This window comes from Delphinus delphis, chromosome 1, assembly GCF_949987515.2.
Source record: "Delphinus delphis chromosome 1, mDelDel1.2, whole genome shotgun sequence".
Taxonomy (NCBI): Eukaryota; Metazoa; Chordata; class Mammalia; order Artiodactyla; family Delphinidae; genus Delphinus; species Delphinus delphis.
Genome location: NC_082683.1, coordinates 82,361,347 through 82,389,039, shown reverse-complemented (window position 1 = coordinate 82,389,039; position 27,693 = coordinate 82,361,347). Strand labels below are relative to the sequence as shown.

General features: G+C 34.1%; 1 protein-coding gene across 3 annotated transcripts in view; it reads left to right on the top strand.

The window, feature by feature from the left end:
• The window catches only part of ARHGAP29 (Rho GTPase activating protein 29), a 64,079-nt gene that overhangs the window by 22,435 nt on the left and 13,951 nt on the right, over positions 1-27,693 (top strand). For all 3 annotated transcript variants that reach the window (XM_060025930.1, XM_060025925.1, XM_060025923.1), the window contains 12 exons: positions 6,698-6,794; positions 7,154-7,226; positions 9,374-9,422; positions 9,852-9,989; positions 10,887-10,951; positions 11,378-11,488; positions 11,595-11,675; positions 11,879-12,067; positions 12,803-12,940; positions 24,776-24,933; positions 25,470-25,609; positions 25,890-25,994. In XM_060025930.1, the coding sequence (XP_059881913.1) occupies positions 6,698-6,794; positions 7,154-7,226; positions 9,374-9,422; positions 9,852-9,989; positions 10,887-10,951; positions 11,378-11,488; positions 11,595-11,675; positions 11,879-12,067; positions 12,803-12,940; positions 24,776-24,933; positions 25,470-25,609; positions 25,890-25,994 (1,344 nt within the window). The remainder of the gene's footprint in view (positions 1-6,697; positions 6,795-7,153; positions 7,227-9,373; positions 9,423-9,851; positions 9,990-10,886; positions 10,952-11,377; positions 11,489-11,594; positions 11,676-11,878; positions 12,068-12,802; positions 12,941-24,775; positions 24,934-25,469; positions 25,610-25,889; positions 25,995-27,693) is intronic.

The following is a 27,693-nucleotide window of genomic DNA, read 5'->3' as shown; positions in this document are numbered from 1 at the left end:
TTTAAAATTTGGAAACAAGAAAGAAAAATAAGCTTTAATTATGCATCCAAAATTGTAGATGCCTCATGTTTTCTTTCTGTTTTGAAGCTTTTTTAATAGGCAATTCATTCACGTGATTCATAGTGCAAACGGTATAAAAGAGTATTCAAACAGTGAAGTGTCTTTCTACCTCAGACCTTAGCCACCATTCCTTTCCCTAGATAAGCAACAGCTATTACTGGTTTTTTGTGTATCTTTCCAGAGACATTATACACATATAGAAGCAAACACAATATGTTCTCTCCTTTACACAAAGGGTAGCATTCTGTTCCTTGCTCATTGTTCTGAGTTATCTGTATATAAAAAGTTGTCTTCTTTTGTTGTTATTTGTTTTGTTTTTTCAAAGCTGCATGATAATCCATTATACTGATGTACTATAATTAATTTAACCAGTTCACTACTAATAGATGTTTGGATTGTTTCCAGTTTTTTTTGGTTACAAACAGTGCTTCAATGAATAGCCCTGTATATTCCTAGGTGGGTAGTTACTGGAACAGAGCGCATGTGCATTTATATTTTGTATATTGCTAAACGCCCTCTGTAGAGGTTCTGTCCTTCTGATAGCCGTGCTGAAGAAGCTGATTTCCTACCCCTTTGCCAGCAAAGCTGGTTACCGAACTTTGTTATCCAATCTGATAGTAAAAACTGGTATCTCAGTATAGATTTGATTTGCATTTGCCTCATTTTGAGTACAGTTGAGTATCTTTTAATATGTTGCAGTCATTTGCATATCCTTTTATGTGACTTGACTGTTTATTTTTTTCTTGATAGTTGGTCTTTTTTTAGTATTGATTTATAGAAACTTCATATAAGTGAAATTAGCCCTTAATTTTTGATATAAGTTGCAGATTTTCTTTAGTTTGTTTTTTTATCTTTTGATTTGCTTATGGTATTTTGTTTTATTTTGCATTTCTATCTCAATCTTCTATGTGCCTTTTTTTTTTTTTTTTTTTTGCGGTACGCGGGCCTCTCACTGTTGTGGCCTCTCCCGTTGCGGAGCACAGGCTCCGGACGCACAGGCTCAGCGGCCATGGCTCACGGGCCCAGCCGCTCCACGGCGCGTGGGATCTTCCTGGACCGGGACACGAACCTGTGTCCCCTGCATCGGCAGGCGGACTCTCAACCACTGTGCCACCAGGGAAGCCCTTTTGTGCCTTTTGTATGCTTTCTGAGTATTAGGGAAGGATTTCCCTGCTTGGAGATTATAGTAGCATTCTCCACTGTTTTTTCTTTTAATGTTTTCATGGTGTTATTTATTAAATTTAAATCTTTGATACATTCTAGAGTATCTATGTTTCTAGCTAATTTATTGAATAATTCATATTTTCCCCATCGGTTTGAGATGCCATCTTTATCATAAACACACTAAATTGTCACATGTATTTATTTCTGGACCTTATTCTGTCCCCTTGATTTGTTTAGTTATGTGCCAGTACCATACTGTCTTCATTGTGGTTTTATAGTATGTTTTAGTGTCTGGTTGGGGTAGCTTCTCTTTCCATTACTCTTTTTGTTCAGGTTTTTATTTTTCCGTCAAGATTTTTGAATTGGCTTGTCTAGTTCCAAAAAATACCTATTGGTATTTTGAGGGTGATTTGAGTTAAATATGTAAATTTATAAATTAATTTATAGTTAAGTTTATGAATGTATAAATTATAGTTAATTTATAATTAAATTTATAAATAAAATTAAGGAGAATTTATATACTTAGCATTTTTATCTGAGAATATGGTATGCATTTAAGTTCTTCAGGTTGTCTTTTTTTGTTTCTCAGAAGCAATGTGAAGTTTTCAGTTTATAAATCTTGTAGCTTTTGTTTTGTTTTTCTCCCTAAGGAATTTTCCCTGTGCAAATGGTGAACATTTTCTTCCATTATATCTTTTAATTCGGTGGTTTTCAAACTTTGGCTTTTGATTTATGACATCGAGTTAGTGAATTGTAACCAGCATTTTAAAATATGAAAGAGAATAGAAAAGAAAAATCAGAGTGTAACACTCATTGTATAAGACTTAAGGATATTTCAGAAACTTTGTAGGTGTTATGTAACTGATAACTATTATGTGTATATGGTATACTTGGTCATGATGTGATATGTATTTCTTACCGAAGGTTGTGGCAAAACTGTTTGAAAGTTGCTGTTCTAATAGGTTATATATATGAAAGCTATTCATGTGTTTTCTTAAAGAGATACTAAATGTGTCTTAGTGCTCATTGTTGTGACTTAATAGGGAACCCAAGGGAGACAATTATTTAAACTTTAAGCAAAATCTTGATTTGATTTCGAAGGTCAACTAGTAGAGGGGAGAGAGTGGAGACAGAGAGGCCACTTAGCAGGTTGGTAAATAGTCCAAACTAGAAGTAAAATACGGCCTTTGAACTAAGTGTCAATGGGAATGGAAAGAAAGAAAAAAAAGAGGCATTTTGGAAGCAAAACTAATGAGCTAAGGAATGTACGGAAGAGAGTAGGCTTGAGGGGCAGAGTAGATAGGAAGAGATGAGAGTTCAGTTTAGTACATGTTGAGATTGCAGTGCTGGTGGGTAAAGATTGGGAAATAGGGGGAGGAATGTATCAAACAGACCATCGAAAATATGGGTCTGGAGCTCAGAGGGTAAAACTAGACAGGTAGTTTAAGGATTCATTCCGTTAAAGGTATTGAAAGTGGATGAGATTCTCTGGGGGTAATGTATAGAGAAGAAGGCCAAGATGAGAACTGCCGGCTGAGTGGAAACAACTGTATGAAGCACAGACCAGATGTAGAATATGGGGGTGCTCATGTTTACTAAATACCAAGCACTGTACCCTAGGTGTTTTACATTTGTTTTCTCAGTTGTTCCTTTCAGTAACACGCCATTTTACATATGGGGAAATTGAAGTTAGGTGATGTATCCAGAGTAACACAGGAAGTGGTAAGGGTCAGATTTAAACTCAGGTTTGAAACTCTGAAGGCTTGCATTTTCTAGTTGCTATAATGTATTGCTTCTAAGCAAAATGCTTCAAGATAGAAGGAAATGGTTAATATTTGTATTAATAATAGCTGACATAATATATTGAGGATGTACTTACTGTATGCCAGATGCTGTTAAGCTCTTTACATGGATTACCCATTAATCTTCACAGCAAATTATTATTATATCGACTCCCATTTTGCAGATAAGAAAGCTGGGACATAGAGTGATTTGTCCAAGGTTGCATATGTATGAAGTGGTAGAGTTGTTCAGAGTTGCAGAACAGTGAAGTAGGATGAAAACTTAGAAGGAAAAAGACTTCCAAGTTTGACTAAAACAGTTGGAGGTTATTGTTGACAGTGTTGTTCAGTGGTATTGAGTGAAAATAACTAACATTTATTGAGCATTTTCTATGTAACAAGCTCTGTTCTAAGTTCATTAAATCTTCACAGTGTTTCTCAAAATACATATTATTATCCCCATTTTATAAATGAGGAAACTGAAGAACAGAGCAGTTAAGTTACTTAACCTCGTTAAGAGGCAGATTTAGGATTTAACCTAGGCAGACTGGCTTTGGAACCCATCCTTTTAACCAGGGGTGCACAAACTACTACCAGTGGGCCAAATCTGGCCTGCTGCCTGTTTCTGTAAATAAAGTTTTATCGGAAACAACTACTCTTATTTGTTTATGTTTGGCTACTTTATACAGAGTTGAATAGTTGCAACAGATTGTGTAGCCTGAAAAGTCTAAAATACTCACTATCTAGCCCTTTACAGAAAATGTTTTCCAACCCCTGCTAACCATCAAACTGGATGAAAAGCCAAATCCTGGTGAATTGTCATTATCTATTTATAAAGTTTTAGTAGTAAAGAAATGCTGAATTAGATAGGATGGTAGCTTTAAGAAGAAATATGGTAAATTTAATTTTTTTCCTGTAGAAAAGATTTGGGTATGTTGTTAGTAGCACAAGAAAAAATGTCCGTTAGTAGGAGATAGTGAAGTTATGAGGGAGGAGTAATGGTGGTAAGGGTTTTGGAGAATGCGGGAGAGAATGGGAAGATTTATTATTGGAAAGGAGCCAAAGACTTTTCTTTGAAACACTGGACAGGAGCAAAAAAATGAAAGGATATTAGAAGTATAGAGCTGTTAGAGCTGTTTTGAAGTAGAGGCAAGAGCCGTAATAGGAATTTTCATTAGATGGCTGTAACCTCATTTGAGTAGGGATGAAGATAATGATTGAAGATGGTTCAAATAATTGTCTTTTTACTACTTAGAATTATTTCACTACTTACAGTTATCTCACAGTCATGTTTAGTGCTTTGAAAAATACATTTATAGGAAAAGAAGAATAATTATAGAATTTTGCAAAGTGTTATAAAGTATTTTTTTTTTAAAGTCTAACAGGTTAAAGTTGGGAAATAGGAGTAGGCTTTACATTTTTGCTGGTATTACATTATAAATTACATTTAAAGTCTACTTTCAAGTGCAGTTTTAAAAACAGCATTATCGAGGTATAATTGACTTAAAATAAACTGCACATATTTAAATTAAGGGTACAATTTGATCAATTTTGATATGCATACTCTTGTGAAACCATCACAATCCAGGTAATGCATGTCCCTTTGTCATCCCTCCCTCTGTGCCTCTCTGCCACCACCTTCACCAATATTTATATGTTGTGTTTTCATTTTCATTGTATTCAAAATACTTTCTAATTTCCCTTTTTCTTCTTTGATCCATGGTTTATTTAGAAGTGTGTTAGTTTCCTAATATTTGAGGATTCTTCCAGAGATTTTTATAATTTAATTCCATCTAGTCACAGAACATACTTTACCTGACTTGAATCCTTTTAAACCCATTGAGACTTGTTTTATGGCCCATAATATGGTCCATCTTGGTAAATATTCAGTGTGTGTTTGAAAAGAACATGTATTTTGCTGTCATTGGGTAGAGTGTTCTTTAAATGCCGGTCTCGTCAAGGTGGCTGATAGTATTGTTGAAGGCTTTCACATCCTTTACTGATTTTCTGTCTACATGTTCTGTCAATTATTGAGAGAGGGTTTTTGAAATCTCTGGCTGTAGTTGTGAATTTGTCATTTCAGTTCTATTAGTTTTCGCTTCATGCATTTTGAAGTTGTTTGTTAGGTGCATAAATGTATAAGATTGTGTCCTCTTGATGAATTGAATCCATCATTATAAGATGACCTTCTTTATCTCTGGTAGTTTCCTTTGCTTAGAAATCTTTGTGTGTTATTAGGCAGTAGTAGGCTTGGGGCAGTTGTAGAGCTCACCATGTTTGTTTCTTGTCTGTTAGGATTTTTGTTCTGTGTGGCCTGATAGCTAATGTCATGAAAACTGCTGTTTCGTATATTTTGTACAGATTTCTTTTAGTTGTTTCAGATATATAAGCCTGTTTTTCCATCTTGACCAGAGCAGAAATCAAAAAATATTTTTAAAATTATTTATGGCGGTTCCTAAGTTTTTCTTCTTGTTTGTATCAGGGATATTTAGAAGAATCTGATTAAAGGTGTGGACCTTACCCCCTCATATCTACAAAGGCGTGTAAAATCTTGGTTGTAATTTCATGAGGCTTCCAGGCTTAAGGTTTAATTCATCCCTGCTTAGGAATCCTGGCTTTCCAGGAAACATTTTCAACCCTAGTTGCACATTAGAATCACCTGGGAGAGCTTTTGAACAAATATATGTGCTTCACCAGGCCTCTGAAATCTGAATCTTTGGTGGTGGGACTCACACTTTGTTTCTAAAGCTGCATAAGCAATTCTGATGTGCAGACAAGCTTAAGAACAACTATGTTTTAAAACAAAGGATAGCTTCCTCTCCACTTGGTTTCTCTCCTTCCAGTTATTGGCAAGGATCCTAGAGAGGGTGGGTTACAGGGAGCCGGTTGCTCCTTAAACTCAATCTGAGTAGAATGAGTTACTTTAAAAAATTTACCTATTCAACCCTCAGATTTTGTCTCTGTAGATTGTATCTGGGCTTTTAACAAAGGTGCATACAGATGAAGTTATGATAAGAAACCTTTTTCAGTTATGTTTCATAATTTTAACAAAATGCAAAATGTTAGACTGTCCCTGTGATAAACAAAAGACAGCTATGTATCAATTAAAATGGACCTCAGAGCCCAAGACCCTATAAGAAATAAGGATATAAATAAATAGGAATTTAAAAATTTTAAAGCTTTGTGTGTTTTTAATTGGTATGCTTTGTATATAGGTTTTATGCTATGTCAAATGTATATGTGATTTCAAATATTGGTAATTTGTAGTGGAAAATGTACTTCATATTGACTTAAGTGACTTAAACAGTGCATTTAGCTGTTTTTAAAAAATGCTGTGAAGCAATAAGCAAGAGAAAAAAATACGGAGCACTCTTAATGAGAGAAGGCTGGTGTAACATGGACTGCGTGACTCAAGATCAATTGATTTCACATTGAGTCACTTTTTAGATGTGTCAAATTATGTAATGTGTGGAGCAGTCAGGTTGGAATGCTGGCTACTTTTATGCAAGGTGATTCTTTTGTATGATTTCTTTAATGAACATCATATTTATTTTGTGTATTAGGCTTTTCAGTTTCTGAATCTTCTAATGCTTCTAGTAGTAATGATGGATTTTTAAGGGATTAAATGACTTTGTATAAAAGTAGTTTAAAGTATTTTCTCCTCATTTATTATAACCAACTTTTCCTTAAAGCTGTGAACTTCACAGAAGTAAATGAAGAAAACAAAAATGATCTCTTCAGAGAAGTGTTTTCTTCCATTGAAACCTTGGCCTTTACCTTTGGAAATATGTAAGTAGAGGACTGTCATTTAAAGAAATTAGGTGTCTCATTAGAGAGTATGTCACAATAATTTAGTACATACATGCAAAGTAAAGTATTAACTAGCATGAAATATTATCACAACTTCAGAAAAGCTACATTCTGTGTTGCTTTACTGGTGTATTTGGAGTTGTTTATAGCTGTTTAGAAGCAACATCCATTTGCAAGTGACTATGTGGTTTATGTGGATAGATTCCTAGCAGTTTATTTCTAAGGTTCTTACTTTTAAAAAATTTAACCTAGATGACATGTTGAATGTAAAGCTTGTGACAGAGCAATGTCATGACTTGTTTATTTCCATTTCTTTTTTTTTAAATTCCCCTGGATAGCCTGACAAACTTCCTCATGGGAGATGTAGGCAATGATTCATTATTGCGACTGCCTGTTTCCCGGGAAAGTAAGGTAGGCCAAGTTTGTATGAAAGCAAAGATTTTAATGTTTTTAACTTAATATTTTAATAATATCCTAATCTTAATCTCAGCATTAATCTTTGATAGTTGTTTAGTTTAGCAAAAAAAAAAAACAGCTCAGTTCATTTTAAATATGATAAATTATGGTCAGTTTCTGGACCAAAAATTTAATTGTACTTTTGAAGTGGAACCATCATTTAAAAAAAAACATAGCTGGTAATTTTATAGTGTCTTATGTAATGAACCTATATGTCTATGGTCCAAAATTTTAGTAAGTAATTCATAGCTGTTTTTCCTTCCTGACATTGTCGCAGATTTTAAGACTGGTAGAAAAATGATGCAAGAAGTAAAGAGGGTGTTAATCTTTTCACACATCCTACAGTTTGTTTGTTACCATGAAACACTTACTAACAGAACTGAAGGTCTGAATTCTCCCTGAGAGCATCCTTATAAGTATGTTAGAGAATTAGGGTTCTGATTCCTAACTGGAAGAAAAATTGCTATGAAATAAAAGAGCATTAGGAATGTATGTAGAATATTGCTTTAAAGATTTATACTAATTGTAGTAGTAGTATTTTCATTTGACTAAAATTTTTTCACCAAATGCAAGATATTTAAACAAACTGCATTAGGGACATACGTTGATCATTTCCTGTTAAGGATTTCCAAAAAGGATTGGAATCAAAAAGGATTTCAACAAATATTTGGAAATGTACCAAGTACCTGTTATTATATCAAAATAATATAAAAACTACAGATCTTTCTTAAATAATACAAAATATGAATGACTATTTAAGGCATTTGTTATATGTACTGTAGTACTTAGAAAACAATTGTGACTACTTCTGAAGTCATCCATTTGGTGACTGAAGGACTAAAGGACGATAGTGTAGAAACCATATCAGAATGATGAAGAATTTTAAGATCTTTAAATATTTTGCTGTTATTTATGATTTTTCCTCAATTTCATATTTTCAAGCTTGCTGCTAATTTAGAAGGTGTAATAAAACATTATATCAGTGTAAAAGGGGTCTGAACAATTTAAATTTTAGGTGTAAATCATATCTCCTATTCGTGTACTTCTGTTGTGCACATGTATACTAATTCTTAATAGGATAATACTTTTTCCTTTTTGCAGTTTTTAATTTACCCTAGAAATTGAAATCTAAAAATCCATGATGATATACTACTAATAAAATTACTTTGTTCGATGAAGAGTTTTGAAAAATATCTTTTAAAATAATAGTTGCCATTTATTTAATAGTGCTTAATAGATAACCATGCACTGTGCTAAACCTATATCATCTTAATCCTTAAAATAGTCTTATGAAGTAATGTTCTTATCCTCATTTTATAGAAGGGCAAACCAAAGTTAAATGAGTATAAATACATAGCTCAGTGTTACACAGCTACTGAGTGATAGAGCTTGACTTCAAACCCAGGTTTTACTTGATTCCTGTTGCATTGAATTCCTTCATACTCCGTATTGCCCAACTAAATATAAACTCTCACAATTTCGGTAGGTAACCTTTTCCTGCACTGTCCAATAAGGTAGCCACTTGTCACATGTAATTCATTAAATTAAATTTTTAATTCTCATTTAAGTTAGCCACTTTTCAAATGCTCATATAGCTACATGTAGCTATTAGCTACCTTACTGGACAGTGCAGATATAGAACATTTCCATCATCATAGAAAGTTCTGCACTAAGCTGTCCAGTGGACCTTCAGAGACAGCTTATCATATAATGAAATGGTAAAAGATGGCTGAAAGAGAGAGGTCGTTGTCTTCTATTTAGATAGCAGTCTATTTAGATTGCTTCTATAACTTGCTGACTAATATTTTTGAGATCTGCAGAATTTAAAGTTTTGAATGGATTCATTAATGTTAACTAATGCTGTTAGTAAACAATGAGGTTATTCATTCTTGGACCTTGAGAACTGCTGTTGTAAAAAGCTATATAATTCTTATTAAATGTTCTGGCATTTAAACAGATTTCTCAGGCCCTTTGAGTTCTAAATGCTTGAAATTCTTTAGTAGGAATTATGTCAGAGTAACAAATGAGAGTGAAAAAATTTTGAAGCAAAGTTCTGTTATCTTCTGCTCTAATCTTAAATTTGTTTTCTTCCATGTTTTAAGTCTTTTGAAAATGTTTCTGTGGAATCAGTGGACTCATCCAGTGAAAAAGGTAATGCTTGAGGTACTTAAAACTTTAGTCAAACTTTTTACAGTTACTTTTGATAAATGTTTTGGATTACTTAATCTCTCCTTGCTTAGTAACCTAAAGTATTCATTTCAGACATAAAATGAATGATGTGTGAAGTTTTACATATAAAACTTAAGGAAAAAAACCTGCTAGAGTAGATAGATAATGGATGATAGAGACTGATCAAGAATTATATAGGGCTTGTAACTTGATGAATAATAGAAATACATATTTATTAAAAAATATAATTTAAAACTATTTTCAGTTTAAACTGTGACCCTTTAATTATGAATTTGTCACATATTTTTTAACCAGTTTTCATTGAAGAACATCTTAGTATATGAATGCTTCTTTGTTTAGAGTTATGAGCTCATATTTAATGTATACTTACCTTGATATTTTTATTTTCAGGAAGTTTTTCTCCTATAGAATTAGACAGCATGCTGTTAAAGAACACTAACTCTATAGAATTGGCTTTGTCATATGCTAAAACATGGTTAAAATATACCAAGAACATAGTTTCATGGGTTGAAAAGAAGCTGAGCTTGGGTGAGTTGCCCTTTAGGGCATCTGATTAACTTTGGAACGTAAGAACTGAATTGTTTGTGATTCATGTTCTACAGACTATAAATAATATGATTCCAAATTAGTAGCTCTTTCATTGTAGTGCATAAAATCATTGCCCATTTTTCTCTTCTTAAAATAGGAAAGACTCTTCTTACAGTAAATATACTTATTGAACATTGATGTGGACCAACCACTAGATCTGGGGGCACCAAGACAGATAGTATACTGTCTTTGCCTTTAAAGAAGTCATACTCTAGTGGGTGAAAAGAAATGCAATCAGATAATATGGTTAAAGGAGACAAAAACAACAGTAGCTGTCGGATCAGAAGGCAGTGGAAACATATAAGGAACATCTTAATAGCTAATATTTTCCCAGTGTTTTACAGTTGACAAAATGCTTTCAACATCCATTATCTCATGTAATCCTTACCAAAACCCTGGGAAGTAGGCAAGACAAGATTATTATCCCCATTTTACAGTGGAGGCAAATGAGATGGGTTTTGCCTAAGGTCAGCAGATTTGCCTAAGATCATATAGTATAGGGTATGTATAGAATTTACCCAAAGCCTATGCTCTTTCCACTACATTCTTTGCTTTTAATAGGGAATGCCCATCAGATTCACCTGAATAGCCTTAGAAATAGATAATACACAGGCCTAGGTCCCATTCCCCAAGAGAAGTGAGATCTAATCAAGTGCGTTTTGAAAGTTTCCCAGTTGATTTTGATGAGTACTACCAATTAAGAATCATAACTTCATATCATGTTGCAGATTAGTATTTGTGATCACTTTTTAATTGGGGGATTACAAATAATTTTAGAGTATGGGAGGGGAAAAATAAGTTGAATTTACCTTCTGATGCCTTCTTTGACCTTTTCAGAATTGGAGTCCACTAGAAATATTGTCAAGTTGGCAGAGGCAACTAGAACTAACATTGGACTACAGGTAAGTGGTCAGTGAACTACTAGGGTCCTCTGCCAAGAGATTACTCAGATGAGCGCCTTGCAAAATCAGATTAAATTTTGTACTTAACATAGGAAAGAGCTTACATGCTAAATAACCTTTTTACTGACAAAATAAAATCTTTTTAAACTTATAAGGATACCCATTATGAAGAAACTAGGAAATCCACAGTTTTATATGAATGTTGATTAACTTGTTAGCTACTAATTTTGCTAACGAGGTTTAGAATAACTTCGTTAATTTTCTTCAGTATTTTTCTCATATGGTCATATTTATGAATAGTCATTTTTCTGAAAAAAATCTAAGCTTAAAAATTTCTCTTTTTGAAGAAGTTTGGTGGGGGTGGGGGGGATCTAGAACTCTAGTACATTTCTATTGGAAAATTTACTTTTCAATTTTAAATTCTAGGAGTTTATGCCACTGCAGTCTTTATTTACCAATGCTCTTCTTAATGATATAGAGAGCAGTCACCTTTTACAACAAACAATTGCAGCTCTCCAAGCCAACAAATTTGTGCAGGTAAAAATTTATAAATACAATGTACTTAAAAAAAAAAAAAAACAGCAGTATACCTTTAGAAAACAGCTTTTTTCTCTCTTTCTTTTTTTAAAAATACCCTTGCCAGCCTCTACTTGGGAGGAAAAATGAAATGGAAAAACAAAGGAAAGAAATAAAAGAACTTTGGAAACAGGAACAAAATAAAATGGTTAGTATTATAGTAGAGTTTCATCTATTTGTGAACATCTAAAAATCATCTGCAGTCTATAAGCATCTACCCTGGGAAGATGCATATCTTACTCTATAGTTTATCTAAAATTCAGTCTTAACTATCTTGCTGAATATGCTAAAGAAACCTGTACATTAGGATTTTTCATATTCTTTATTTAATACTCTTTTTTTTCTGTGTAGCTTGAAACAGAGACTGCTCTTAAAAAGGCAAAATTGTTGTGCATGCAACGTCAAGATGAATATGAAAAAGCAAAATCTTCCATGTTTCGTGCAGAAGAGGAGCATCTGTGCTCAAGTGGTGGATTAGTAAAAAATCTCAACAGGCAGCTAGAAAAAAAGCGAAGACTGGAAGAAGAGGCTCTTCAAAAAGTAATCATCTTTTTTGTTATTTGTTATTATTGAATTAGCACTAATCTGCTAAGGCTTTGGTTCTCAAACTTTAACCTGCATCAGGACCACCTGGAAGGCTTGTTAAAACAGACTGCTGGGCCCCATCCCCAGAGTTTCTGATTCAGCAGGTCTAGGGTTGGCCCCAGACAACCTGCATTTCTAAGTGCCCATGTGCTGCTGCTGCCGGGGATCCACACTCTGAGAACCACTATGCTAAGAGATTTTTGCTTATCTTTTGAATTTTGGGGGTTGTTTGTGAAAGATATATCTTAATATTTTTTACTTGATTGTTCAGAAAGTTCACCATTTAGGCAACTGTGTGTATATGCGTACTTATTCTAATACCTGGTAGCAAGACTAGGCTGAAGCTTTGTGTTATTTATGAAATATAATTGATAAATTCTGTAAGAAGATGTATAGAAAATGGTAAATATAAATAGAAGAGGCTATTAAATAGAAGTGGATGTTGATTTTATAGACAGTGTACTAATTGTAAATCATACTTGACTATTGATAAAAGACAAGTGTCCTTGAATTGCTGACCAAAACAGAATATTTCTTTTTAGAAATATTCTACTTAAACTATAGAATATTTCAGAACTTTCATGCATAAGCCTTTTCAATTATTTAAATCAAGCCGTACTAGAGTAAGCATTTGTTTTAAAATATAGATTCAGTGAACCAGTGTCACTTTTTTCTCTGATACTCCTGAAGGTAGAAGAAGCAAATGAACACTACAAAGTTTGTGTGACAAATGTTGAAGAAAGACGAAATGATCTAGAAAATACCAAAAGAGAAATTTTAACACAACTCCGGAAACTCGTTTTCCAGTGTGATCTTACCCTTAAAGCTGTAAGTAATTTCTTCAGTATTTTAAAGAGGAAAAAATAATCTATATATCTGAAGAAGGGAGAGGAATGCTTGATGAGTCATGATTCTTATGGGATTTAATTTCTGAGATTAATGGGAAGTTTAGACTTTAAAAGTCGACTCTCAGTTTTTAATACTGGTATGTGGTTTGAGTTTCATTTTTTTTATCTGGCTCTCCACTCCATGGATTGATGATTTGTTCTGTTAAAACTGAAGTCTGAGAGTTTGAAATTGCCTCTATGCCCCTGTCTTTCTTGGCTTGGTTGACAAAGTGGATTTAATCCCTGGAACTTCTATAAGCAGTATGAGATCTTTCTTCAAAATTTGAGTAAACTAATAAATATTGAAATTGAACCCAATGGTTTATTTGAAGACAAAGCATCCTGTTCTCAAGTGTTTTCATTTGCCTCTTTACCATGGTTTTTATTTAAAAAAAGTATGTGCAAAATACAGTCAGCCCTCTGTATCCACGGGTTCTACATCAGTGGATTCAAGCAACCATGGATTGAGAATATTCAGGGGGAACAATTTTCCTGGGACTTCCAAACAGCAAAACTTGAATTTGTCCTGCGCTGGTAACTATTTACATAGCATTTACATTGTATTTACAGCTATTTACATAGCATTTACATTGCATTATTATAAATAACCTAGAGATGACTTAAAGTATACAGGAGTTTGTGCATAATATATATGCAAATACTATGCTATTTGATATAAGGGACTTGCACATCCGTGGATTTTGGTATTCATGGGTGGTCCTGGAAACAATTCCCCTCAGATACTGAGGAATGACTGTACCTTTTCTCGGTGTACATTTCACGAGTTTTAACACGTATATAAATTTGTGTAACCACTGCTGTCACAGTCAGGATTCAGAACAATTCCATCACTCCAAAAAAATTTCCTCATGCTGACCCTTTGTAGTCAAACTCTCCACCCATCCCTTATCCCTGGCAAGTATTGATCTGTTCTCCATCTCTGTAGTTTGGTGTTTTCCACAATGTCATATAAATGCAATTATAGTATGTATCTTTTGGAGATTGGCTTCTTTACTCAACATAATGCTTTTGAGATTCATCAATGTTATGCATGTATCAGTAGTTCATTTCGTTTTATTGCTGAGTTGTAGTCCACTATATGAATGTACCACAGTGTTTATCCATTCACCTGTTGGACAATTGCATTGTTTCCAGTTTGGGGTGATTAGGAATAGAGCTACTATGAATACTTATTTACAGTTTTTTGTGTGACTATAAGTTTTCACATCTGGGGTGAATACCTAGGAGTGAGATTAATGGGCGGTATGGTAAATGTCTGTTTAACTTTATAAGAAATTGCCAAACTGTTTTCCAGAGTAGCCATAACATTTTTCATTCTAACCAGCAATCTATGAGAGTTCCAGTTGTTCTGCATCCTTGACAACACTTGTCAGTTGTTGTATTTATATTTTGCTGTTCTTAGGTAGTGGTTTTAATTTGTGTTTTTTAGAATGACTTATGATATTGAGCGTCTTTTAAGGGGCTTGTTTGCAATCTGTGTTTTGCCTATTCTTTTGGATTGAGTTGTTTGTTTTCTTATTGTTGAGCTGGCATATATTGTCTTCCAGTCTGAAGCATATCTTTATTCTTTCAGCAGTGTCTTTCAGGGAGCAGAAAGTTTTAAGAAATTAAGTCTAACTTAATTTCTTCCTTTATGGGTCATGCTTTTGGTATTATATCTAAGAGTGCTTCACCTAACCCAAGATCGCAAACACTTCTATGTTTTCTACTAAAACTTTTATAGTTTGACATTGAGAAATGATCCATTTTAAGTTAATGTTTTTAGAAGGTGTGAAGTATAGGTTGAAATTCATTTTTTGCATATGGGTGTTGTATTAAAATTATACCCACAGGACTTTAATTTATAGAGGTGACTGAATGTTGACATGGAGAGGTCAATGTCATTGAAAAATGAATTACTTAGATTTCCTGAGAGAAGGGAACACACTATGCCACAAAGGGCCATAAAGGTACCAGGTTTGGTGAAGCAGAAGCAGGAGTGAGGGGAGAGTTGAGTATAAAGCCTTTATTGGGGTTTCTGGGGAAAGGCAAGGTAGGACAGGATAAGCAATAAAGGATTGGCTCGTTTGTGTAATTTCAGTGGGCTTTAGGGAATAGGGATGGTGTGCAATTGCTTGGTACCTGGCCCTGGGATGAGTTAGGGTAAGGGGAAATATTGGCTTGGTGTGTGAGAGTTAGATAGAGATGGTTGGAGTTGCATATGAAAGACATGCATGTTCCCCGGCTAAGAATTGGCTAGCATTGGGAGGAGCAATCTCTCCCCAGCCAGCAAGCTTTTTAAGATATTAAAACATCATAAAATACAGAAAATTTAAAAAAAAAACATGATTAATACAGATGTCCACTTGTTCCAATACTGTTTGTTGAAGACACTGTGCCATCGCCATTGAATTGCCTTTGCATCTTTCTCAAAAATCAATTGACCATGTTTTTGTAGTTCAATTTCTAGTTTCTGTATTTTGTTCCATGGATATATATATATGTGTCTATTGTTTTGTCAAAACACTACTGGGTTGATTACTGGTGTTGTCTAGCAAGTCTTAAAATCAGGTACTTTGAGTCTTCCAACTTAATTCTTTTCAGAATCATTTTGAGTGTTTCAGATCCTTTGACTTTCATAAAAATGTTAGAATCAGCTTGTCTGTATCTACAAAAAACTCTTGCCAACATTTTTATTGGAATTGTGTTAAATCTTAATCAGATTAGGGAGAATTGACTATATACATAGCATCTTAACTATGAGTTTCCAAGCCATGAACACAGTATGTGTCTCCCATTTATTTAGGTAAATGATAGTTTTAATCAGCATTTTGTAGTTTTTAACATGTAAGTCTTTCCCATGTTATGTTAGATTTAAGCTTATGTATGTAAGTGTTTATTTGGGGGTCTGTTGTGAATGTGATTGATATAAATAAATACATACATGATTTATGTGTACATGTGTATATGTATCTATGCATGCATACATACACACACTTATTTAATTTCAAATTCACTTATTCATTGTTAGTGTTGAGAAATACAAATGATTTTTGTATGTTGATTTTGTATCTTGCAACCTTGCTATAAACTCACTTATTAGTTCTAGGAATGTTTTTTGCAGAATCATTGGGGTTTTCTACATAAAAAATCACATTGTCTGCAAAGAGGGACAGTTTTCTTTCTTTCTTTCAAACTATTCCTTTTTTTCTTTTTTCTTATTGCACTGGCTGGGACTTACAGTTCATTGTTGAATAGGAGTGTGAGAAAAGACATCTTTGCCTTATTCTTGATCTTAGGAAGAAAACAGTCTCTCACCATTAAACATGATGATAGCTGTAAGTTTTTTTAAAGATACCTTTTATCAGGCTTCCCTGGCGGCGCAGTGGTTGAGAGTCCGCCTGCCGATGCAGGGGACACGGGTTCATGCCCCGGTCCGGGAAGATCCCACATACCACGGAGCAGCTGGGCCCGTGAGCCATGGCCGCTGAGCCTGCACATCCGGAGCCTGTGCTCCACAGCGGGAGAGGCCGCGACAGTGAGAGGCCCGTGTACCGCAAAAAAAAAAAAAAAAAAAAAGATACCTTTTATCATGTTAAAGAATTTCCCCTTTTTCTAGTTTGCTGAGAATTTTATCATGAAGATCTTGGATCTTATCAAATGAGGGTTTTTTTGCATCATTTGACTGATGTGATAATATAATTTTTCTTCAGTCTCTTAATATGATGGATTACATTTGATATTTGAGTGTTCATCTAGCCTTGCGTTCTTGGGATAAGCTGCTCTTGGTTATGATGCATTGTTCCTTTTCTATATTGCTGGATTCAATTTGCTAATATTTTGTTGAGTATTTTTTTTTTCTCTGTTAATGAAAGATACTGGTATTATGTTTTTGTTTAGTTTTTTTCTTATACTGCCTTTGTCTGGTTTTGGAGTCAGGGTAATTTTGGCCTCATAAAATAAGTTGGGAAATGCTCCTTCCTATTCTATTTTCTGGAAGAGATTGTGTAGAATTGGTGTTATTTCTTTAAATGTTTGGTGGCATTCCCTGGTGAAAGCATCTGGGCTTGGAGTTTTCATTTTTGGAAGATCTTTCACTATGTATTCAGTTTCTTTTGATATAAGCCTATTTGAGTTAGTTATTTTTTTTTTAGGTGAATTTTGGTATTTTGTGGAATTAGGTCCCTCCCTTTCATCTAAGTTGTTGTATTTATGTGCGTAGAGTTGTTCATAACTCTTATCCTTTCAGTGCCTCAGTGGGCTGTAGTGATACCCTTTCTTTCATTCCTGACTGGTAATTTGTGCCTTCTCCTTCACTTCCTCTCTCTGGTTAGTCTGGCTACAGGTTTATAAATTTCATTGATCTTTTCTGAGAAACAGCTTTAGATTTCATTGGTTTTTCTCTAGTTGTCTTTTTAAATTTTTATTTCTGCTTTTTATTGTTTCTGTTTGCTTTGTGTTTATTTTGCTATTCTTTTTAGTTTCTTAAAGGTAGAAGCTTAGGTTTCATCAAGATCTCTGCCTGTTTAATACAAATATTTAATGATTTAAATTTCCCTCTAAGCACTACTTATCTACATCCCACAAATTTTGAATTTGTACTTCCCATTTTTATACAGTTCAAACTATTTTCTAATTTCCCTTGAAACTTCATATTTTACCTGTGGATATTGTAGAAGCTTGTTATTTAATTTCTAATTATTTGAGGATTTTCTGGATATCTTTCTGATACTGATTTCTAGTTTAATTCTGTTATGGTGAAAGAAATACTTTGTATGATTTTAATTCTCTTAAATTTGTTATGGTTTGCTTTATGACCCAGGATATGGTCTATCTTGGTGCTTGTTCCATGTGTGTGCACTTGAAAGAATGTGTGTTCTGTTGTTGGCTGGAGTATTCTGTAAATGGCAATTAGTTCCTTTTGGTTTATGGTGTTATTTATTTCTTCTATATCCTTGATGATTTACTTTTTATTTATGTCAATTATTGAGAAAGGAGTTTCAAAGTTTTCAATCTACTGTACATTTTTAATTCTATCAGTTTTTGCTTTATATATTTTGAATCTCTCAGTTGCTTATATATTAATGATTGTTATATATTCTCGGTGAATTGATCCTTTTATCTTTATGAAATGTCTCTTTTTATCCTGGTCATTTTCTTTGCCTTTTAGTCTACATTATTTAATATTGATAGAAGTATTTAAGTTTTCTTTTTATTATTTTTAGTATGGTATATCTTTTTCCATTTGTTTACTTTTAATCACTATATTTTAAATGAAGTTCTTATATAGCATATTTTCAATGTTGATTTTTAAAAAATCTATTTTGATGATCTCTATCTTTTAAGTGAAATGTTTAGACCATTTATGTTTAATGTAAATATATGTTAAGATTTAGGCCTACTATTTTTTATTTGTTTTCTATTTGTACCTTATGTTTCCCTTCATCTGTTTCCCTTTTGCTGCCTAATTTTGTATAAATTGATAGTTTTTTAGAATTACATTTTAATTCATCTATTTATCTATTAAAGATTTAATCTGTTTTATTTATATACTAGAATTATATTTTAATTTATCTAAAAGGATTATCTAAATTTTATCTCTTATATACATTTTATCTATTGGATCTTTGATTATATCTGTTTGTATAGTGTTTTTTGTTTAAATGGTTGCACTATATATATATATATATATATATATATATATATATATATGAACTTTTCAGTCTACTTAGAACTAATATTTTACCAAGTTCAAGTGGAATGTAAAAACTATACCACCATATAAGTTCCTTTACTCATTTTGGGTTGTGCTTGATATATGTATATTACATCTATGTACACTGAAAACCTCACCAGACAATCTTATAATTTTTGTTTTCAAAAGTCTCATATTTTAGAGAAGAAAAATAGTCTTTACATTTACCCAGGTATTTACCATTTTTGTTATTATTCTTTCACTCCAAAGTTCCATCTTCTCTATGGTATTATTTCTCTTTTGTCTAAAGAACTTCCTTTGCCATTTCTTTTATAGTTGGTCTTCTGGTGATGAATGCTCTTGGTTGTCTTTCATCTGAGAATGTCTTTACTTCTTCTTCATTCCAGAAGGATATTTTCACTGGTTATAGAATTCGGTTTTTTTCTTTCAACACTTTAAAAATGTTATTCTACTGCCTTCTGGCATCCATAGTTTCTAATGAGAAATCTATAGTCATTTGAATCAGCGTTCCGCTATGTGGCATGCATTGTTTTTTGTTTTGCTTTGGTTTGGTTTTTTGGCTGCTTGCAAAAATTTTTCTTTATCTTTGGGTTTCAGCAGTTTGATTACAATGTATTTGGGTGTGGATTTTGTTGGGTTTCTCCTATTTGGGGTTCCCTGAACTTCTTGAATCTGCAAGTTTGACTTTTGCAATATTTGGGAAGTTTTTGACTATTTTTTCTTCAAATATTTTTTTGTAACACACTCCCCTCTTCCTCTAAGACTCTAAAGACTCAAATGTCAGACGTTTTGTTATTATCCCACAGGAATGTGGGACCTATTTTTCCCCCAGTCTTTTTTTTCTCTTGTTCTACTGATCTAGCTTCAAGTTCACTGACTCTTTCCTTTGTTATCTCCATTTTTTATACCGTCAATCCAGTAAATTTTTTGTTTTGGATATTATATTTTTCAGTAGTAAAATTTCCTCTTGTTTCTTTTTTATATCTTCCAATTCTCTGCTGAGACTTCAGTCTTTCCACGTTTTAATATTGTTGGCCCTTCTTGAAATCGTTATAATATCTGCTTTAGTCTTTATCTGATAATTCAAGTAGCTGAGTCATCTCAGGGTTGGTATCTGTTTATTATCTTTTCTCTTGTGAGTCACTGAGATTTTCCTGGTTCTTTGTGTGACAAGTAGTTTTGGACGATATCCTAGACATTTGCAATATTACCTTATATGACTCTGGGTTTTCTTTATAACCTATATTGAATGTTGATTCTTAAAAAGTTTTGCAGGCATTTGATCTAGCTAGGTTCACTCTTCAACTCCTAAGGGCTCCCTTCTATGTTTTCTGGCTGGGAAACTGTAGTCAACCTAGTCTGCTGCTTTAAGAGCCAAGTAGGGGAAGGATAAAGAGAAAGAAAAAACAGGAATTTCAGACCCCTCACTCTTCAGACCACAGTTCATCTACTTATAGAGAATTCCCCTCTGCTTATAGAGAAGAGTTTTTAGATGTCTATTCTGCTGCTACTGCCATCACTGCCACTGCCACAGGACTCCATCTTAGGGCTTGGGTCTTGCTTGGGGGCTGGGGCAGAAGAGAAAACAAACATACAAAAGAAACCAAAGGATTTCCCCCACTCTTTCAGTCACATTTATTTGAGTAGGAGCTGTGTACTAGCTGGGAAACACAGTAGCAGAAAAAAAATAACAGGACGCATACCACTAATTGGTATGCTTTGGTACTACATACCTTGATTTGTAGTTTATTTCCACAGTCTACCTGCTACCATTTACTTTTCAGAGCCCTCAGATAGCTAATCCATGCATTCTGTCAAGGGTTCTTAGGAAAATTCATTGAGAGACTGGGAAGTGAGCTTATTCCATCTGAATCAGAAGTCTTCCTTAAAATGTTTCTGGGTGTTTAAAATTGTATTTCATTTATTTATCAAATTCTGATTAATTAATATGTGGTTAATTTACAGAATCAATTTTAGTAAAATTATTTAAAAGAATTACAAAATCCCAGGATCCAAAATTCCCACGTAAATTATTTAAGCCAATCTTTTACCTTTAACAAGTCCTTTTCACCTCAAACAATAGCTAAGATTATGTGCTTGCCAGTGCCTTAAGCTCTTTGCCTTCATTATCTCATTTAATTTTCACAGAGTACTACTAGGTAAAAACAGTTGTTTTAAGCTCCATTTTACTGATGAGGAAACTGAAGCTTAGAAAGCCTTTCTTCTCAAAATGTATTCCTTGGACCAGTCACATTGTCATTCCTTTGGGAGCCTGTGAGGAATGCAGAATCTTGGGTTTCAGCCTAGACTTTTGGTATCAGAATCTGCATTTTGAACAAGATTCCCTATAATATGTATTTGTACATTAACTTTTTTGGAAACACAGGTTTAGAGAAGTTATAAATAACTTGATATCAAGGTCACCCAGCATGTAAGTTGTAAAGCTAAGATAGACCCTGGCTGAATAACTTCAGAGCCTGTGCTCCTGAATACTATGCTGTCTTGCTGAATGATTACTTAGCCTGGATTTGAACAGCTCCAAAATTAATATGATGTTTATATTGAGCTAAAAAAAGATCTGTTTTCTTGTGGACCTTTTCAAGTTGTACTGTACTGATATAATCCCTCTTCCATAAGATAGTACTTTAAATATTTAAAGGTAGTTATTACCTTCTCTCCCTGGATGTTTTTTTCCAGGCAAAACACCCGCAAATCTGATTACTTTTCTTCATGTGACATGGTTTTGAGTTCTCTCATGAGCTTAATCTTGTTTGTCTACCTCCCTTTTAAAAAGTGATGCTATTTGGTGATCCAACAATTATGATTTCTTTTAATTTGATGTGATATAAACAAGAAGTTACCTAATTTTGTATATAACATCTGTATTTATTAATGCCTACTATTTATTTAAAAGAAAGGTAAGACCTGCCCTCAAGGAGTTTAGCATTTATTTAGGGGGAGAGAATTAATACATCTGAAAAATTGGAGAGCAGTACATATCAGTGTATGAAGTAGACTTTGAGGTTAAAGTTCCCCAAACTTGAACAAATCCCCAAACTCCTGAAAATCACTACAGCATGTAATGTATCAAGACAGTTTATAGAAAATTTCTCTATATATGTGAGCAGAATTTCTTACTAGCTGGAGTTCTTTTGAACCAGTTTAATCAGTTTTACTTATTCCATATGGCATTATTCACATGAAGATCCAAGCAGATACCAAATCCAACATTGAGTTCTTGAATATTGGTGTTTTTTCCCAGGTAAGAGCCATAATTGTCTCAGATTTCTTTATGTTTTCTTCTCCATCAAAGCAGGAGAATTGGGGGATTTTGGTGACTTATTTTGCAACACCATCTCTCAAATTGTTTTTAAAAGAATTTTATTTTCACTCTAGGATATGTTATTGTGCATATCATTGCAGAGAAAACAAAATTATTTGAGATGTAAAGTTGCTAGACACAGTTATATTCACTCACTGTCTTAAGAAAGATACACAAATCAGTTTCATGTCCCAGCAAAATTGTAAGTCATATCATGAACAACAAGAATTACTCCTGAATATTCAAAATTGTCTTGAATTATGAAGTATTGAAGGGTATGGGATGTAGATCATAATTACATTACTAAGTGAGAGGAAGGAGAAATTACCAAGTCAGTCACTAAAGACCTAATCAAATCAATGGGCTTTGAAGAATGGGAAACATTAGCACAAAAGTTTTGCCTTTTGTTTTAAAGAGTATTCAAGAAAAAATTATCTTTTTAAAAATATAGGATAGAAAATTATATTGAACAAAAATTAATTTTTAGATTATTGCTAATCTATATGGGAGAATCTGTTCCCATTGATTTGATATTATGGCATATTCAGTTTCAACAACTGTCAGAGAAATGTGTGCTAATCTATGTGCCCATGGAATAGCTAAAAATTAGATGTAGGTGACAAAAGCTGGGCATAGAGTTGGAAGTCCTATGTGCTTGAGTTAGCAGTACCAGGAAATGTGCAGAATTTCAGTATGACCTTGACTGATAACACATTCTACTACTATTCATTTGGTCATTTCGCCTTTATGAAGCACTTAGGACACTGTGCTACACATTGGGGGCCTAGAAGAAAAGGACCAAGTCCCTGACTCAGGAAGGGATTGGGGGACAAAAAGATCTTAGAGTCATGATGGTTTTTGAGGTACCCATGAGCCACCCCAGTTAAGATGCCCAGCAAGTCCTGTAGGGTCTACCCCATGGGGACCTCAATCTTTAACACTTCTGTTAGGTGAGGGAGAAGGCTGAATCATTTAGGGAAAAGAGATTTTAAGATTGGGCTTCCAGTATATATTATTGCTTAAGTCTTTATTATTAATAAGTACCCAGAGACAAACATTCAGCCGATGAGCGATTATGCCAGTATATTCATTTGGCTTTTTAAATTATTGGTGTTTCTAACTAGATTCATAGAGCTTATTAAAAAGTATTAAAAATGAACATACAGTTAGTTACCTTGACTCAAGAAAGTAAGTTCAGTTTACCATTAACTGGAGAATTCCCTGATTGTAGCTAATTGCTGGACTTAAACTTTACCATCCACAGTTTGGATTTCCTATGTTCCTTGAAAGAGGGCACAAACAAGCTATTCATTTATGTGCACTTTTCAAATACTATTTATGCTGACTCTTAGTTATCTTTGGAGAATGCCTGTCTATCTTGGAAAGGACTTAGAGGCTAATCAGAAGTTCAACATATCATCTGGTATAATCAAGAGAGATGAAAGAGGAAACATGGCAGTCTTTGAAATAACATTAAGCCAATTGAAATTTGGCATTCATTCACATTTCCCACACAGGAGCCGGAGTGGCATTTAGAAAAATAAATCAGATCATGTTATAGCTCTTAACACCCTTTTAAAACCTTCCACTGGCTTCCTTCAGTTGTACTTAAATCCAGACCCCTTACCTTGGTTTAGATTACATCTTCCCCTTCTGGCTTCATCTCAAACTGAAATGCCACACTGACCTTTCATCTGTTTCTTGAGCATGACAAGTTCTTTCTTACTCACTTTTGCCCTAGGATCTTTGCACTGCCTCTTCCGTTCGTCTGGATTGGTCTTCTCCCTGAAACTTCACACTGGCTCTTTCTTATATCAGGTCTCAGTTCAGATGTTACCTCTTCAGAGAGTCCTTCACCAAACTGTCATGTCCAAAGTACCTTTTTGCAAGCATATACCTGGTCATATTCCATCACCTGACAATATATCGTATTTGTAGCAGTTTTCAGTACCAGAAATTATCTTATTTACTTAGTTTGTCCTCTCTCCAACACCACCCTCAGGAAAATGCAGACTCTTATGAGGGCTGGGATCTCATCTGTTTATTTGCTGTAGTAAACCCAAAGCCTGGGTTTCTGTGAACATGAGAGTAGTTAATTCGTGTACAGCTCGCAGAATGGATCTGGCATATTGTAAGCACGCTCCAGCTGCTATTGTTGTTGTTACTATAAGTGGCAGTAGTGACAGTGTATTTAGGCATTTGTAGAAACTCAGTGGAATACTGTATTTTGAAGAGACTCGGGATAGTACCTAATTATAAAAACTGAGCGCTGTAGGACACATTATGAGTATAAACCATTTCTATTTGTAAAGGATTGAAGAAGTGAAAGTCAAAATAACAGTGTTCTGATTGGAATATTTTTCCCCATGTTTTTCAGTTTAGACAGTTGTGGTCAGACCATCAGTACAGAGCTGGGGATCCTCAAAAACATATCTGTCTCCTAAAATTGTGAACCATTAGGGACACGGGGTTGTGCTTTTAAACGTTTCAGATTAAAGCCAGTTTTGCCAGAAATGATTGCTCTTAGGTATTGGATTAAAACTACTTTCTTTTTTTATTTTTCTGATTTAGACCTGGTACTGAGTCAGACAACATAGTGTGCTCTCGAGGAGATTCACTGTTGAGCCCTTCACTGTGTGACCTTTTTCTTGGTGCTGTCACTTGAAATAAATGTGTATTTATGCAGCATTCTCTATAACATGAGTTACGTTGCCTTTTGTTTCTATCTGTTCCCACAGGTAACGGTTAACCTCTTCCAGATGCAACACCTGCAGGCTGCCTCCCTCGCGAACAATTTACAGTCTCTCTGTGATGGTGCCAAACTCTATGACCCAGGCCAGGAGTACAGTGAGTTTGTCAGGGCCACGAATTCAGCTGAGGAAGAAAAAGTTGATGGGTGAGAATTAATGTTAGGTGAAATTATTTCAAGGCATAAAACCTTTACTGCTAAGTTTCCTATCTGGTGTCAGGTGATGTTTTTTTCTAACACTGGTAGAATTGACTTTAAAACCTTCTGAATTTTTAAAATATTATTTAAGATGCGACTCACTTAAGAGTAAAGTTTTCCATTTTAACACAGAGCTCGGTTCTTTGAGATTTAGAAATCCTTTGAGAATGGCAAATCATGGTCATATCAATTTCGAATGTCCACAAACTTAACATTTTCCACACAGGTTATACCAGAAGAGTTTAACCATGATATGAATAATGGACTGTACTTTTGCTATTTTTTTCTGTGTTTCAGCTATAATAAATACAAATGATTAATAAGTTTTATTCACCTCTCTTTTAAGAAGTTCAACAGTATAATATGGTTTGTTCCTAATATTTCGTTAATTTAATTACTCTGTTCATTAAATTAACAGATTTTCCTGAAAATAGAATAAAGTAGTCATGCTTCTGAATGATGAGTTTTATTTGGGTTTTTCTTAGGAATGTAAATAAACAGTTAACAAATACCCCTCACACTCCTGGATATGGACCTTCCGACTCTTTAGAAGATGTTGTGCGCCTTCCTGACAACTCTAATAAGATTGAAGAGGACAGATGCTCTAACAGTGCAGACATATCAGGTAGTGTTTCACATTAAAGAGAGCACTAATATATGAAAGATCAAATTGTTTAAATGGGATCATTAAATGAATTGCAGCTCTGGAATTTAAAAATCAGGCCTTGAATTGTAACCTTATGAGGTTTTATTCACAGTTGTGAGCACTGTGCTTGTCTTACAGTCAGTTGCTTAACACTGTTAAAGAAGTTTGACTTGTCTCATTTTAAATAATGTCAGTGTTTTGAAACACTTATGAAATTTGTCTGTAGCCAAGTTTGACTTTAAATATTCTTTTCTTAAAGGTCCTTCTTTTATAAGGTCATGGACATTTGGGATGTTTAGTGATTCTGAGAGCACTGGAGGAAGCAGTGAATCTAGATCTCTGGATTCTGAATCTATAAGTCCAGGTACATAAGTATTTTAAGTCTAGAGTGAAAATTCAATGACAGATTAAAATTTTCCTTTAGGGGGATATTTTTAACTACTTTCTTTTCCTTTTTTTTAAATTGACATATGGTTGATTTACAATATTGTGTTAGTTTTAAGTATACAGCAAAGTGATTAGGTTATACATATATTTATGTATATATATACTTTTTTGATTCCTTTCCATTATAGTTTAGTACAAAATACTGAATATAGTTCCCTGTGCTATACAGTAAATCCTTGTTGTTTATAACTATCTTATTTTTATAATAAACTGTCTCATAGAGAGGGGTTTGTACATATATGTGTACAGTTTAAATAAAAATAATAGAACAAACCCTTATATATTCAACACCTAGCCTAAGAAATAAAACATTATTAGTATATTAGAAGGCCTCTATGTATACCTCCTTGATAACCTTGCTCTATCACCCCCCAGATGAGCCATCGTCCTGAATTTTGTTAATCTTTCCCTGGCTATTTTAAATGTTTTAGTACTTATATCTAGTTGAGCTTTGCCCACTTTGGAGTAGTATGCAGATGAAATCATACTATTCTTTTGTGACTTCTTTCATGCATCTTTTTTTTGATCATATTGATATGAGAAGCTGTCTTTATTTTATACTGTATGCTGTATAGTATTCCGTTTTATGAACGTAAATGTGATTATCTGTCTTTTGGATTGTTTTGTAGTTAATCACTATAATGAACTGTACAGTTAACAACAGTTCTTGTGCCTGTGATAATTTCATTTTTTATAAATGTGCTTTAAGGTACTTTGATAGTCTCATGCTCCTTAGAGAGGCAGAATAGATGTTTTGAACTCTCCCTTAGTGGCTTCAAAGAGAATAACTTGCCAGAGGTAATACAGCTAGCAAGAGAAGAAGGTGTCACTTGAACCCTTGAGAGTATTACTTTCGATGTTCTTTCTCCTCCGCTTTTCTGCCAGAGACTTCTCCCAGTCTTGTTCTTCCTGGCTAAGTGTCTTTCTCCTACGATCTTGGCACTGCGGGAGATAAGTTAGGATTTAACCTACCTCAGAGTCCAAGGCTTTTTTTTTTTGCCTGGTGTTCTACATATTACAGAAATTTTATTCATGTAAATAAAGCCCTTGAATTTAAAGTTAGAAATGACTTCCATGCCGTACTGGGGTTTATAGGCAGATTGTCAGCAACTACTTTGAGTCCTACTTTAAAATTATTGCTGTTCAGGGACACTCTGGAGATGCAATCTTAAACATTTAACTGAATATTTGTAACTAGCTTTGTAAAAACAGAGTGGTTCTAGCTATCCCCAGAAATTAAGAGACAGTCTAGAGCCAGCTCTAAATTATTTGGAATCCTGTAAGACTTCATGTGGTAAAGACAGAAATTTGGAAACTGGTCGCATGATAAATGGGTGAAGACTGAGGGATGCATAGCCTGGGAAAGAGGAAACCTGGGGACGTGACAGCTGTTCTCAGACATTGAAGTGTAAAAGGGTGAGAGTCAGCCTGCTTGTTTGCTCCTTTAGGGAGACATGTGACCAAGAGCTGGGATTTATAGGTGGCAGGTTTCTGCTCAGCAATACAAGGAAGTCATTTTACAGTTAGAATAGTTCGAAAATCAGCATGTGGTCTCATGATTTCTTAGTCATTGGAGGACACATTCAAAACAAAAACTAGATGACCGCCTTTTAAGC